Source organism: Falco cherrug, chromosome 1 (assembly GCF_023634085.1).
Source record: "Falco cherrug isolate bFalChe1 chromosome 1, bFalChe1.pri, whole genome shotgun sequence".
NCBI classification, from domain to species: domain Eukaryota; kingdom Metazoa; phylum Chordata; class Aves; order Falconiformes; family Falconidae; genus Falco; species Falco cherrug.
In genome coordinates this window covers 38,538,975-38,550,308 of record NC_073697.1, presented here as the reverse complement: position 1 = coordinate 38,550,308, position 11,334 = coordinate 38,538,975, and the positions used below count along the sequence as shown (strand labels likewise).

General features: G+C 61.0%; 1 protein-coding gene across 1 annotated transcript; it reads right to left on the bottom strand.

Moving 5' to 3' along the window:
- Positions 1-2,061: 2,061 nt before the first annotated feature.
- On the bottom strand, positions 2,062-8,692 carry SPEF1 (sperm flagellar 1). The gene is made up of 7 exons (XM_014276872.3): positions 7,022-8,692; positions 6,759-6,870; positions 6,446-6,581; positions 5,264-5,312; positions 4,939-5,002; positions 4,579-4,690; positions 2,062-2,777 (listed from the first exon to the last, which is right to left on the bottom strand). Exons 1-7 carry the CDS (start codon positions 7,209-7,211, stop codon positions 2,670-2,672), a joined length of 771 nt encoding a protein of 256 aa, XP_014132347.2. The 5' UTR covers positions 7,212-8,692; the 3' UTR covers positions 2,062-2,669.
- Between the last annotated feature and the right edge of the window lie 2,642 nt (positions 8,693-11,334).

The window sequence follows — 11,334 nt, the reverse complement described above, 5'->3', positions numbered from 1 at the left end:
CGCCTCCCCGGCACGCCCATCAGCTGCGGCGCCACTGCTTCCCCAGCGGCCCCGCGGGACAGGGCCGTCTCTAAGGGGCGGGACTGTCGCTAGGGGGCGTGTTAGACAGCTGGGGTAACCAATAGAGGGCGGGCGCGCACGGCTGTGGGGCGCCACGTGTGGGCGGCGGTGTGCGCAGCGCGGCGGAGAGGGGGGGCCGCGGCCCCCATCCCCGGGGAAGCGGTTGTCATGGCAACCTGACAATTTGGTGGGGGGGAGGGAGTGTTTAGGTTTTTTTGCTGCTCGGACCCCCGTCTCCGAGGCTGGCCAAGCCTCGGTGTAGTCGACCGGCTCGCAGATAGGTGGTTGATTAGAAGGCCAGTCTGTTACCTAACTTGAAATTTAGACAAAATACATAAATATCTGTAATGAAAAACAAGAAAAGAACTTGAAAAACAGAGGATGTTACGTACGGCTAACAAAACACGGCCTTGGGAGAAGGGATAGACCCCATGAACACGTAAAAAAATAAGCTCAAGGAGAACCAAATGGTTAATGCAACTAACCAGAAAATTACTTGAACTATGTGAGAAGTACCCTAATTAGCACACTAGAAGATCCACCCTGGAGCAGAGAGAGCCCCCTACTCACAAAGCCCCCTCCCCACAGAACAGGGGAGGTGAAATAAAAGAACACCGTGCACTGTCCCTTTAAACGGAGACAAGGCTCATAAGAGCTAATGAGAATTAATTGTGACTGAACATAATTGTGAACAGTTGTTCAAAGCGTATAAATGTTTTGCCATGTGCTCCAAGGGGAGCTGGTTTTGACGGGTTACCGCCTAGCCCCCTACTTTGTGCAAACTGGAAAAAAAAGGTATTGGCATGAGAAGCGGCCCCCCTGTTTGGGCAAGAGACCCATCACGGGAAAGTGGGGGAAACAGTGGGAGACCCCCAGTGACAAAAAAAATATTTTTAGGTTATTTCAAAAAAAAAAAATAAAAAGCCTAACCCTAACCCCTGGCCCATCATGGAGCAGCCATGGGGAAGCTGTGGGGTCTCAGGGAGCAAGAGTAGCCCCCAGTGGCTCTGGTGACCGAACCGAAGCCACCAGCTGACTACAGGAAAGGATCGATGCAGAGCGGCTGCTGTGCCAGTGCTGTCCCTGTCCCTGCTCGGCACATCCCGGAGCCGTAGGAGAGGCTGGAGGGTGGTCGGGTACCAAGCTGGGAGCCAGCCACGGCAGCTGGGCAGGGCTGGCTCACCCCATCCCATCCCATCTCCTGCAGAAAACCCTGAGGAGTCAGAGAGCCAGCACCCCTCACGCCTGGCCCAGCTGAGCTCCCAGGCTGTAGCTGTCCCCATCTGAGCCTGTGTGTCCCTTCTCTCCGGTGGGACAGAGCACAAGGAAGGGCCACATCTCACTGCGGGAGCAGCGAGGCACCGGCAGGGACAGAGGCAGCTGGCTGTCAGGGGCATTGAGGGTGGGAAAAGCAGCTGGGACATGTCCCTGCTGGGGAAATGCTGCCGGTTCCCTTCCAAAGAGCACGTCCACCAGCCTGGGAACGATGTGGGGGGAGGCAGCAGCCCCCCTGTGTGGACAAGAGCTGGCCCCACAGGGTCTGAGAGGGGTCAGGGCTTGCTCAGCCCTGGCCTGCATGCTGCAGGGTGAGAAGCCCTGGCCTCAACTGTGGTCTCCAGATGCCAGAACGCTTAAAATGGCGGGGCTTCATTCCCAGGGAGCTGCTGGAGCCCCAGCTGCGTCTTCGCCTCTGGCACGTGTGATACTGCGCACGGCTCAGCCCCATGGGGAGGGACACACAGAGCCTGGGGCACCCCTCTGATGGGACATGCTGCACTCACGCGTTGGAAAAATCAACTATTTTTTAACCTAAAAGGCTGCAGGTAACTCTGGTGCAGTGAAGGTGATGCCACCCCCAGGCATCTCCCCACTGCTGGGGACATCCTCAGGGGAGCCCTGGGGGCGAGCAGAGGAGCTGGGGGTACTGCCAGAGACACACACACACACACGCACACCCCCATAGCTGGGCTGCCCACACAGTCAGCACCCATTTGAGACCAAGGGCTGCTGCCCAGCCAGCCCGTGAGCAGGCAGGGATTTTCTCAGAGATTACAAAAACAAACAGCTTTGGGTAAGGGATTACATCCCAGCCTCCATCATCGCACGTCTCCCCGGCCCAGGCAGCCGAGCCATGTCCCCATGCTGCCGACCACCCTCCGATGCTGGACCAGCTGGGAAATAAACGCCCCCAGGCTGGGGCAGGTGGGACCCCCGCAGCGACTCAGCCTCACGGGGAAGTCTCTGAGCGATGACCCAGCTTTTTAATTACCAATGTGCAAGGCAAAGGAAGGAAGGAAGGAAGGAAGGAAGGAAGGACTGCTGCCGTTGGCAGACACCAGCTGGGAGGGCTGAGCAGAGCCCATGCCATATCGATGCCACTGCTGTGCCGCCTGCCGGTGGGCACTGGAGGTCCCCCGAAGTGGGCACGGGGTCCCTGCTTCTGCATCTGTGTTTGCCACCTTTGGCTTTTGTCCTTGAGAGTCCGCCCTGAGAACTGGGGCAACTGGCAGGCACTGGGATGACTCTTCCAGCTCAGCAGGAGGTCCCACAGGTGAGGCGGGGTGGGGGGCAGCCCAGGGAGAAGGGCTGCTGGTTGGGCGAGGGTCCGCTCACCGCTGCTGGCATTGGGCTTCCTGCAGACGCCGGCTAAGGTCGTCGATCCGCACATTCTTGAGGCGCAGCAGCTGCTCCAGCCTCCCCACCTTCAGCTGCAGGATCTGAGCAGAGACACCAGCACCCCCTCAGCCTGGTTTTGGGGGGCAGGAGGCACATCCATCCACCCCAGACAGGCTCTGCAGGGAGCTGGGGCCTGGCTGACAGCCAGCAGCAAGGACAGGGGACACAGGGGGGACTCAGGGCCAGGCTGATGCAGCTGATGCAGTGACTGAGCAGCACCAGCCAGCTTTTACTGCAGGCAAATCAAGGCAGGTGAGCATCAGTGCCAGATTTGGGGTCCCTATTCCAGCTCCCACAACCCACATCAAGCTAACACCTCCCAAAAACGTGGCCTGGGAGTCCCAGCTCCCCAACTCTTCCCATCCAAGACGTCCCACAGCATTCCTTCCTCTCTTTCAAAATTTTACATCTTAGGCAATGTTTTCCAGCAGAAAAGCCCCAGTTTTAGGCCAGACAGAGCCACTGCCCTGGCTCAGCACTGAATGAAGCTTTGTTTCAAAAATCACCCACTGCCCAGGGTCGAATAAGGGATGCCCGGAGCCTGGTCTGCAGCCCTGGGATGGCCACAGCCAGCCATGTGCAGGGGGGTCTGTACAGCTGTGATGCCCATCCTGCATCACCCTTGTTACAGCGGGCTGGAAGACTGACCAGAAAGGATGAGGATTGGGAACATTTGGGAATCGGGGATTGATGTGACTGACTGGGTGTGTGCCACAGAGATTGAGGGCATGGCCAGGCGGGAAGAACTGAAAGAGAAAACTCTTAACCCCTGTCCTGGTTTCAGCTGGGAAAAAGTTAACTTTCTTCTTAGTAGCTGGTGCAGTACTGTGTTTTGTATTTGGCATGAGAACAATGTTGATAACATGCTGATGGTTTTGGTTGTTGCTAAGTAATGTTGATACTAAAGCAAAGACTTTTCAGTTTCTCAGGCCCTGCCAGCAAGAGGGCTGGGGGGGACACAAGAAATTGGGAGGGGACACAGCCAGGACAGCTGGCCCAAACTGGCCCAAGTAGGGTATTCCATGCCATATAGAGTCATGCCCAGTATATAAACTGGGGGGAGTTGGCCAGGGGCTGCAGATCACTGCTCAAGGACCAGCTGGGCATTGGTCAGCGGGTGGTGAGCAACTGTATTGCGCATCACTTGGTGGTTTTTCCCTCCTTCCCTCTGGATTTTATTTCTCTCCCCTTCTACTGCCTTTTCATCATTAATAATAATAATAATAATTTTATTTCAATTATTAAATGGTTCTTATGTCAACCCTCGAGTTTTATCTTTTTCCTGATTCTCCTCCCCATCCCTCTGGGGTCAGGGCAGGTGGGGAGTGAGCAAACAACTGCATGGTACATAGTTGCCGGCTGGGGTTAAACCACAACAACCCTGGTGGGAGATCTGCAGGCACAGCCTTTAAAAGGGTTTTTTACCCAATAAATGCCAGCAAAACACCTTCTGCTGTGGAAGGAGACAAGGGCTGCAGGGACTGAACCACGTCTCTGGGCTATGCTGAGCTATCACTACCTGGTTTGACCAGACTTTTGTCCTTTAAGCCCAGCACACTGCCCAGCACTGCCCTGGAGCAGCCAAATGAGCAACCCAAGCCAGACACTGGCCAGCTGGCCCACAGCAAAGCCACCGCCATGCTGGCCCACACCTAAGGGTGCCACCAGAGCCAGTACAGAGACAGGAGCCACCCCAGAGGTTGACAGCACTGAACAAACACCTGTTTGGGCTGCTGTCTAGACCACCATGGCAGGACAGTTGGGGAGGCAAAGGGAGCCTGTCCCCACTTTGGTGCTGCTACAGGGACAGCGCTTGGCTGGGTTGACAGAAGGTGGGCTCACCTGGATGGTTTCCTGTGCCAGGAGCAGGGCCTGCTCCCTCTCTGTTAGCTGCAGGCAGAGAGCAGCATCCCCTGGAGCAGGTTGGGCACAGCCGTGGTGGCTTTTCTTCACCCTGGACCAGGAAAAGGAAATGCCAGGACAATATCTGATCCTTCCTGCAGCATCGCTGCTGGCCCACAGAGTTGTACAGACCACAGGGCTCACACACACAACCAGATCCTCCGTGTCCTGCTCCACACACCACTGCCTCTGCAGCACAGGGCTCCCCTGACCCCCCCAGGGACTCCCATCCAGGAGGGACACATCACCAGCATCCAACAGACACTTGCAGTGGCCTTGCACTGCATCAGCAGCCCTTACCCAGCAGCCCTGGGAGACTCCTGTGCGTAGCCCCCTCCCACACTGCTCTTTGCCTTTGTGTAGCCTGCAAAACACAGCAGTCAGTGCATGATCTGCCCAAACAGCTCTGCCCCCGACCCAGCCACAGGGACACCCCCTTCCAGTAGCATCTCTTATCCCCTCAGGGCCAGCCAGGCTCATTATCTGGGTGCCCCAGCACAAGGCAGGGCTGTGTGTGGCCACCCCCAGGCACCAGAAAGGTCACGGTTTGGGGTTTGGACCCAGGGAGCCCATAGCACAGCCAGGATGGGACTGTCCTTCTCAACGTGCCACACACTGGCCATACCCGTCTCCAGGTAGCTGACCTCTTCCAGCGCCGCCTGTACACCCAGCTCCTGTGTGGAGAGGCAGTAAAACACCCATCACACCTGGCCATGAGCTGTGGGTCACCCTATTGGTGAGCCCACAAACAGCCCCTGTGCAGGGAAGGGACCTGGCCAGGCCCCAGCGTCAGGAGAAGGGGAACAGGGTACCCCAGCCTGTTTGGTTGCCCATGCCATCCCTCTCAGAGTGGTGCTGGGGCTCAAGGCCCTGTGGAGCATCGGGGTGGGAGGTTTGCTCCCACAGCAGCAGGAGAGGCCGGTTGAGCGCAGGGATTTCGCAACATGGCTGAGGTACCAGGGTTACAGCCTGAAGGCAGGGCTGGGATCCATCTGCCTGAATTTCTTCGGGCTTCATGGCCACAGCCCTTCGCATAATGAATTCCTCCTCTGAACTGAGCGTGACATCACAGCAGAGACAGCCCAGCCTGCCTCAGCCCTGCACAGTTATTTATCCTCCTCTCACACCACAAGGACCAGGACAGTCACAGGCTGAGGGTTTGCCCAGGGCAGGAGAGGAGGCAGCAGCTGCTTCCTGTTCCGTCCCACTCAGCACATGCTGCTGAAGCCCCCCCAGCAACCTCCCTGCTCCTCTTCAGGGGCCTCACACCAACAAGGAGGGCCAGGTGATGGGTGGTGGCGAACGAAGGTGATGGAGACAGTATTCTCTCTCTCCCAGCTCACAGTGCTCCTCCTGGGCTGCCTGGGCCAAGTCAAGGCTGCAGAGTGAGTGGGGCCACAGTGCTCCCCAGGATGCTACACAGCTGCCATCTTGCAGCCACTGAGTGAAGCCACCCCTGCCACCTGCATCACTCCTGGTGGGGTGCTCCTACCCTGGCTCTGCTCACACGAGGGGTTTCCCTGCCTCTGAACACCCCACTGCACTTCCCCATGGAGCTGCAGACAGGGAGGTGGTAGCAGGATCCTTGTGATGGGGAGATGGAAGTGTGCAAGGTGATAATGACACCCATAAGGTGGTCTGGGGCTGAGCCCAGCCCCCCTGCCATAAGGACACTGATCTCTCTGGGATGGCTACTCGCTCTTAGCACCCTCCAGTCTGAGATGCACGGGACGCACCAGCAGGACATGGCATGCCAGGCACGTCTCTTCCCCCAGGCCCTGCTGACCTGGCCTGGGCCAGACTCTACCTTGCTCTGCTTCTGCTTCTCCTCCATCTTCTGCCGCAGCAGGAGCAGCACCTGCTCCACCATGCCGGGCCGGCACTGCACAACCTGCCGGATCACATCATCTGGGATGGAGAAATTCAGCTTACTCAGCACCTTCCTAAAAGAGGTGTCAAATGAGCACTAAGGAGGGTGGAGAGGCAGGCACCCCCTTTCCTGAAGCACCCTCAGCCAGCTCCCAGATGGCCTGGTCCCCAGCCAGGACAAACAGGGACACTCTGTGGGGCAGCACAGTGCTCCCAGTAGAGGGGAACCGGGGGGCTGTCTGCCCCAATACCTGTTGAGGTGGCCCCAGTTGGCGAGCTTCTGTGGCGTGGAGCTGGCGGGCACGTAGCTGTGCAGCTGCACCATGGTGGGGAAGAAGAACTTCACCACCTCGGCTGCCAGCACTGCGGGAGGAGAGGAGGAGAGGGGCTGGGGGCGGCGGGCATCCCAGGGCCCCCACCCCACGGCCTGCAAGGCCCACCAGCTGCCCCGACCTAGGCCCATGGCCGGGCCCGTCCCGCCCCCGGGCCCGTCCCACCGGGACCCCCGTCCTACCGCCGTCACTGAAGTCTCGGGCGATGTTCCTGCGCGGCCGGGAGAGCGGCACGGCGTCCAGCCAGCGGTACAGCGCCCTCAGCTCCTCCGCCACCCCGCTGCCCGCCATGCGGCGTCCCGCCGCCATGGCAACGGCCAGCGAGGCATGCTGGGAGCGCGCGGCCGTCGCCTGGCAACGAGCGCGGTGCATGCTGGGATAGCGCGGCCGTCGCCTGGCAACGGCGCTCGCGGGAGTTACAGCAAGCGCTGTTCCGGGGGTCCTGGCGGACGGCGACCTGCGGGGCTCACAGCGAGGCGGAGGGGGGATGGGGTCCCGGAAAATGGGGAACTGGGGGGCTCAGACCCAGCGGGTGCAGGGCCAGTCCAAGACAGACTCTGGAGCAATGGGGGGCCAGGACCACCCAGTGAGGGGGGAGGCTCTGTGGGACCGAGGCCGCAGCAAGGGGGTCCTGAGCAAGGGGGCATGCTCAAGGGGGACCAAGGCCACGGGGGCCACAAGCAGTGGGGCAGGCTGGAGGGGTGCCTGTCACCCACCAGCAAGGAGGATGCTGAGCAAGGTGGGGTCCCTGCTCTGGGAAGGTACAGGGAGGAGGGTCCCAAGACAGAAGGACCCCAACATGGCAGCAGCTCTGGCTCCCGGTACTGGGGACTGAAGATCAGCGGGAGGGGCTGCTCATGGCCGTGGGACCCGAGCCTGAGCACCACTCCTGCCCTCCCCTCCGGGGGGCACGGGGGCCGTGCTGGGGACAGCCAGCACGATGGCAATGGACACCACTATGGGGACAAGACACCGTAGAGGACAGCGACAGTGGGGATGGATGCCACGGGGAGGATGGACACTTAGATGGAGTGGATGCTTCCCTGGGATGGATGCCTTAGCCAGGAGAGACACGTCCCTCAGACACATCAGCACAGCCATCCTTCTGTGGCACAGGGCACCAGCAGAACCACCATCTTTGTGGGCAGTCAGTGAGGACTCCCCAGGACCATGGCACCACGGTCACCCCAGCAGTAGCCCATGAGCCTGGCTCCCTCCCTGGTGGCCATGCCATGGGTGCCCACCTGGCGAAGCTGAGCAGAGGAGCTGGCTGCAAGTGCGGCACAAACCAAGCCAGGACCAGTGCCACAGCTTGGGCACCCTGTGGGGCAGCTGTGCCGCCCTGGCACACAGACAGGAACAGGCAGATTACAGCGCTGCAGGCAGTGATACCAGGGGTGGGTGAGACACTGGGGACACTGATAAGCTCTGTCTGTGGCTTAGTCTCCAGTGAGGTGGGACGGGGACGGTGTGGGGACAGCTCCTGCTGATGGGCCAGTTTATCTGCCGCTGCAGCCTGCTCCCTTACTACAGCAGGGCCCAGACCCAGGAGCTCCAGCTCTGCCACCAGCAGCATCTGTGCCTCAGTTTCCCCACCCTGGCCCTCTTCTGGCCACAGCAGCTGCAAAAGAGGGGGCCGGTGGGGTTTCACTCCTGGTTTGCTTCTTGCTGTAAATAAAAGTAGCCTGAAAAAGTTTATTTTTGGCCAAACCAGAACTAAATTCAAGGTGTTGAACTAGAAACCTCCTCTCCGTGGCAGAGCAGGGTTCATTGCAGCAGCCACTGTACCCGCAGCCACAGCCTCCTTTGGGTGTGTGAAGTAGAAAGCAGCAAAACAGGAAGGGGAAAACGGAGACGCCTCTTTGCCCACCCCCCCACCCCACCCCCCCGCCAGCTTCCTCCCCATCACTGCCAAGGATGCTTTGGGGTGGGGAGGTTTTGTTCCAGGACCCTCTGGTCGCAGTTCCCAACACTGCTGTCTCACCCAGAGCTTCTGCCACGCCTGTGGGTCCTGGCTGTGTCGGCGGGTCCATGTCCCATGCCACCACTGCTGCCAGCGCCGCAGCATCCCGCTGCCACCATCCTCCTCCTGTTTTCCTTCCACTCGCCAACATACGGAATTTTAAAAAATCAATCAAATCCTGTATTTTGGTGCTAGGGTGTCCCAGACCCCCGCACGCCCCATGGCCTGGGAGGTGGGTGACCCCCCACTTGCCACCTGCGCCATTGTGTCCCCACAATCCCCACCCAGAGCCACCATGTTTCCAAGCCAGATTTGGTGCCTTCACCATGCCTTTGGTGACACCAGCCACATCGGTACGGTACGTGTGCTGCCCACAGGCCCCACAGGCTGCCACATGGGACCCCACAACCCCAGGATGCCAGACACTGGTACCTCCCTGCAGTGCAGCCCCCCCTGCAAATAACCAGCCATAAAGAATGTGGAAAACCCCCAGCTGGGTGGGCATCCCTTGCTGTGTAAGCCTTTTGGGGCAGAAAACAGGTTTTCTGTGGCCAGGTGAAAGCTCTCAGGGAAAACATCGGCATTGCTGGTGCACATCCCTGCCCAGAACTGCCAGGCCAGGAGGGGAACCAGTGGGGAAAGGGGATGCTGTGGGATTATTTGCTGAAGCAGGGGGAGCTTGTCCCCGAGGTGGGGGTCCCACACTGGGGCAGCCCAGGCTGGGTGAGTGGCTTGGGGAGGCAGCGGGACACCCGCAGCCACCTGATGGGGTGGGATGCTATGGGGGGACCACCCCCCCTGCCCCAGCCCTGCTGCTGTGAACAGCCCCCCACTTCGTCCTTGTTAATTAGAGTAATCTTTATGGCAGGTCTCGCTGTGCAGCCATTAAAGCGAGCCAGCCTCCATCAGCCCCCGAAGCCCCCCCACCCCGTACCCAGCTCCATCCCTGAGCTCCAGCATCGGGGCAAGCAGCCGCACCCTGGGCGGGCAGGGGGCTTTGGGGGCCCACCCCTGCATCCCACACCTCTTCCCTCCCCCCTCCCCCACAGGAGACCCCCATTTCCTTCTCCTGTTTGCAGCCCTGCTCCTCAAAACTCCCTGTCTGGGGGCAGGGGGGAGACCTAAGCACGTGGCCCCTTCTCTATCAGTGCAGCTGCTTGCAGAGCCCTGTGAGCTGCAGCTGGGCTGGCTGGAGAGCCCCCCCCCCCCCCCTTCCCTGCCCAAGGCCCCCAGTGCGGGCTCGGGGCAGCCACCAAAGCTGTCCTGAGCCGTGACCCATGGCCCCCAGCCCAGCCTCGTGTGGCTGGAAGTAATTAAAGCCCTCAGTGGCCAGGGAGGACATCCCACAGCCACCCAGAAGTGCTGGGGGGCCCGGGACCCCGGGGTCCCCCAGCCCATGGCAGCACCAACCCCCCAGCCCCACTGCACTGGAATGTGCTGGGATGTGCCTGGCATCGCTGAGGGAGGGGATGTGGGACCCCCATGCCTTGTACAGGTTCTGGGGGAGCAGGATCTGGCCACTATGGGGGTGTCATGGGAGACGGTGGGGCCCCCGCATCTGCCCCTGCCTCGGCTGGGGAGGGGGTTTCCACCCTGGCTACCCCCCCACCCCCTTTTCTTTTCTCTTCTGAAAGGGAAGAATGGGGCTGGGGACAATGGGTGACCGGCCAGGATGGCCACCCAGGCCGCAGCCCCCCCACGCATTCCCGCCGGGCTTTCCATCTGAAACCCCCCAGCTGGGCTGGAGAACCCCTCCCCAGGCAGACAGACAGAGGTCTGTGCCGGGGTGGGGGACACCAGGGTGGAGGGACACCAGTCTGGGGGGACACTGGGGGAGGGGGCACACTGGGCTGGGCGGACAGGGCAGTGAGCAGCACCGTGGCACGTGGCTTTGGCACAGGCAGGAGGAGCAGGGGGGGCACCAGCCGGGGACCCCAGGGCAGAGGGGTGGGCAGTGTGGCCCCCGTCCCAGCTAGACCCCAGTCTGAGCCCAGATCATACTGGGGCTGAGCCCAGCACTCCCCCAGCACCGCGCCCCACCCCCCCCCGCCCCAGCCTGGCAACTGGCACAGGGCTGGTGGGGGAGCCAGGAAGGGCCCGTGGCCAAACACCGGGACCCCCCAGGGCCACACCGTTGCTCCCAGCCACCCACCTGTGCCTACCCTTGCACACCCACCGCTCACCCAGCTCTGCGCCCTGCCGGGCAGCCCCCGGCCATGTGCCAGCCGCGTGCCCCCCCAGGCCATGTGCCCTCCATGCGACCCCCCAACCATGTCCCCTCCAGCCATGTACCCCTACATGTCACCCCCAGCCATGGCCCCCCCCGAGCCACTTGCCCTCCATGCTCCCCCAGTCTTGTCCTCCCCAGCCGTCTCTCCCCCAGCCACGCACTCTCCATGTAAGCCCCCACGTGCCCCCCCCAGCCCCGCACCCCTCATGTGCCCCCCCCCATACCCCCACTCCTCATTTATCCCCCGCCCGCCCCCCCGCCGCGCCGAGGCCCCGCCCCGCCCGCCCATTGGCTGCCGCCGC

Coding starts and splice junctions, on each gene's coding strand:
- SPEF1 (XM_014276872.3), bottom strand. CDS start 7,211: ATGCACCGCGCTCGTTGCCAGGCGACGGCCGCGCGCTCCCAGCATGCC. Junction 6,871..7,021: donor CCGAGACTTCAGTGACGGCG/GTAGGACGGGGG, acceptor CTCCTCCCGCAG/TGCTGGCAGCCGAGGTGGTG. Junction 6,582..6,758: donor AACTGGGGCCACCTCAACAG/GTATTGGGGCAG, acceptor CACCTCTTTTAG/GAAGGTGCTGAGTAAGCTGA.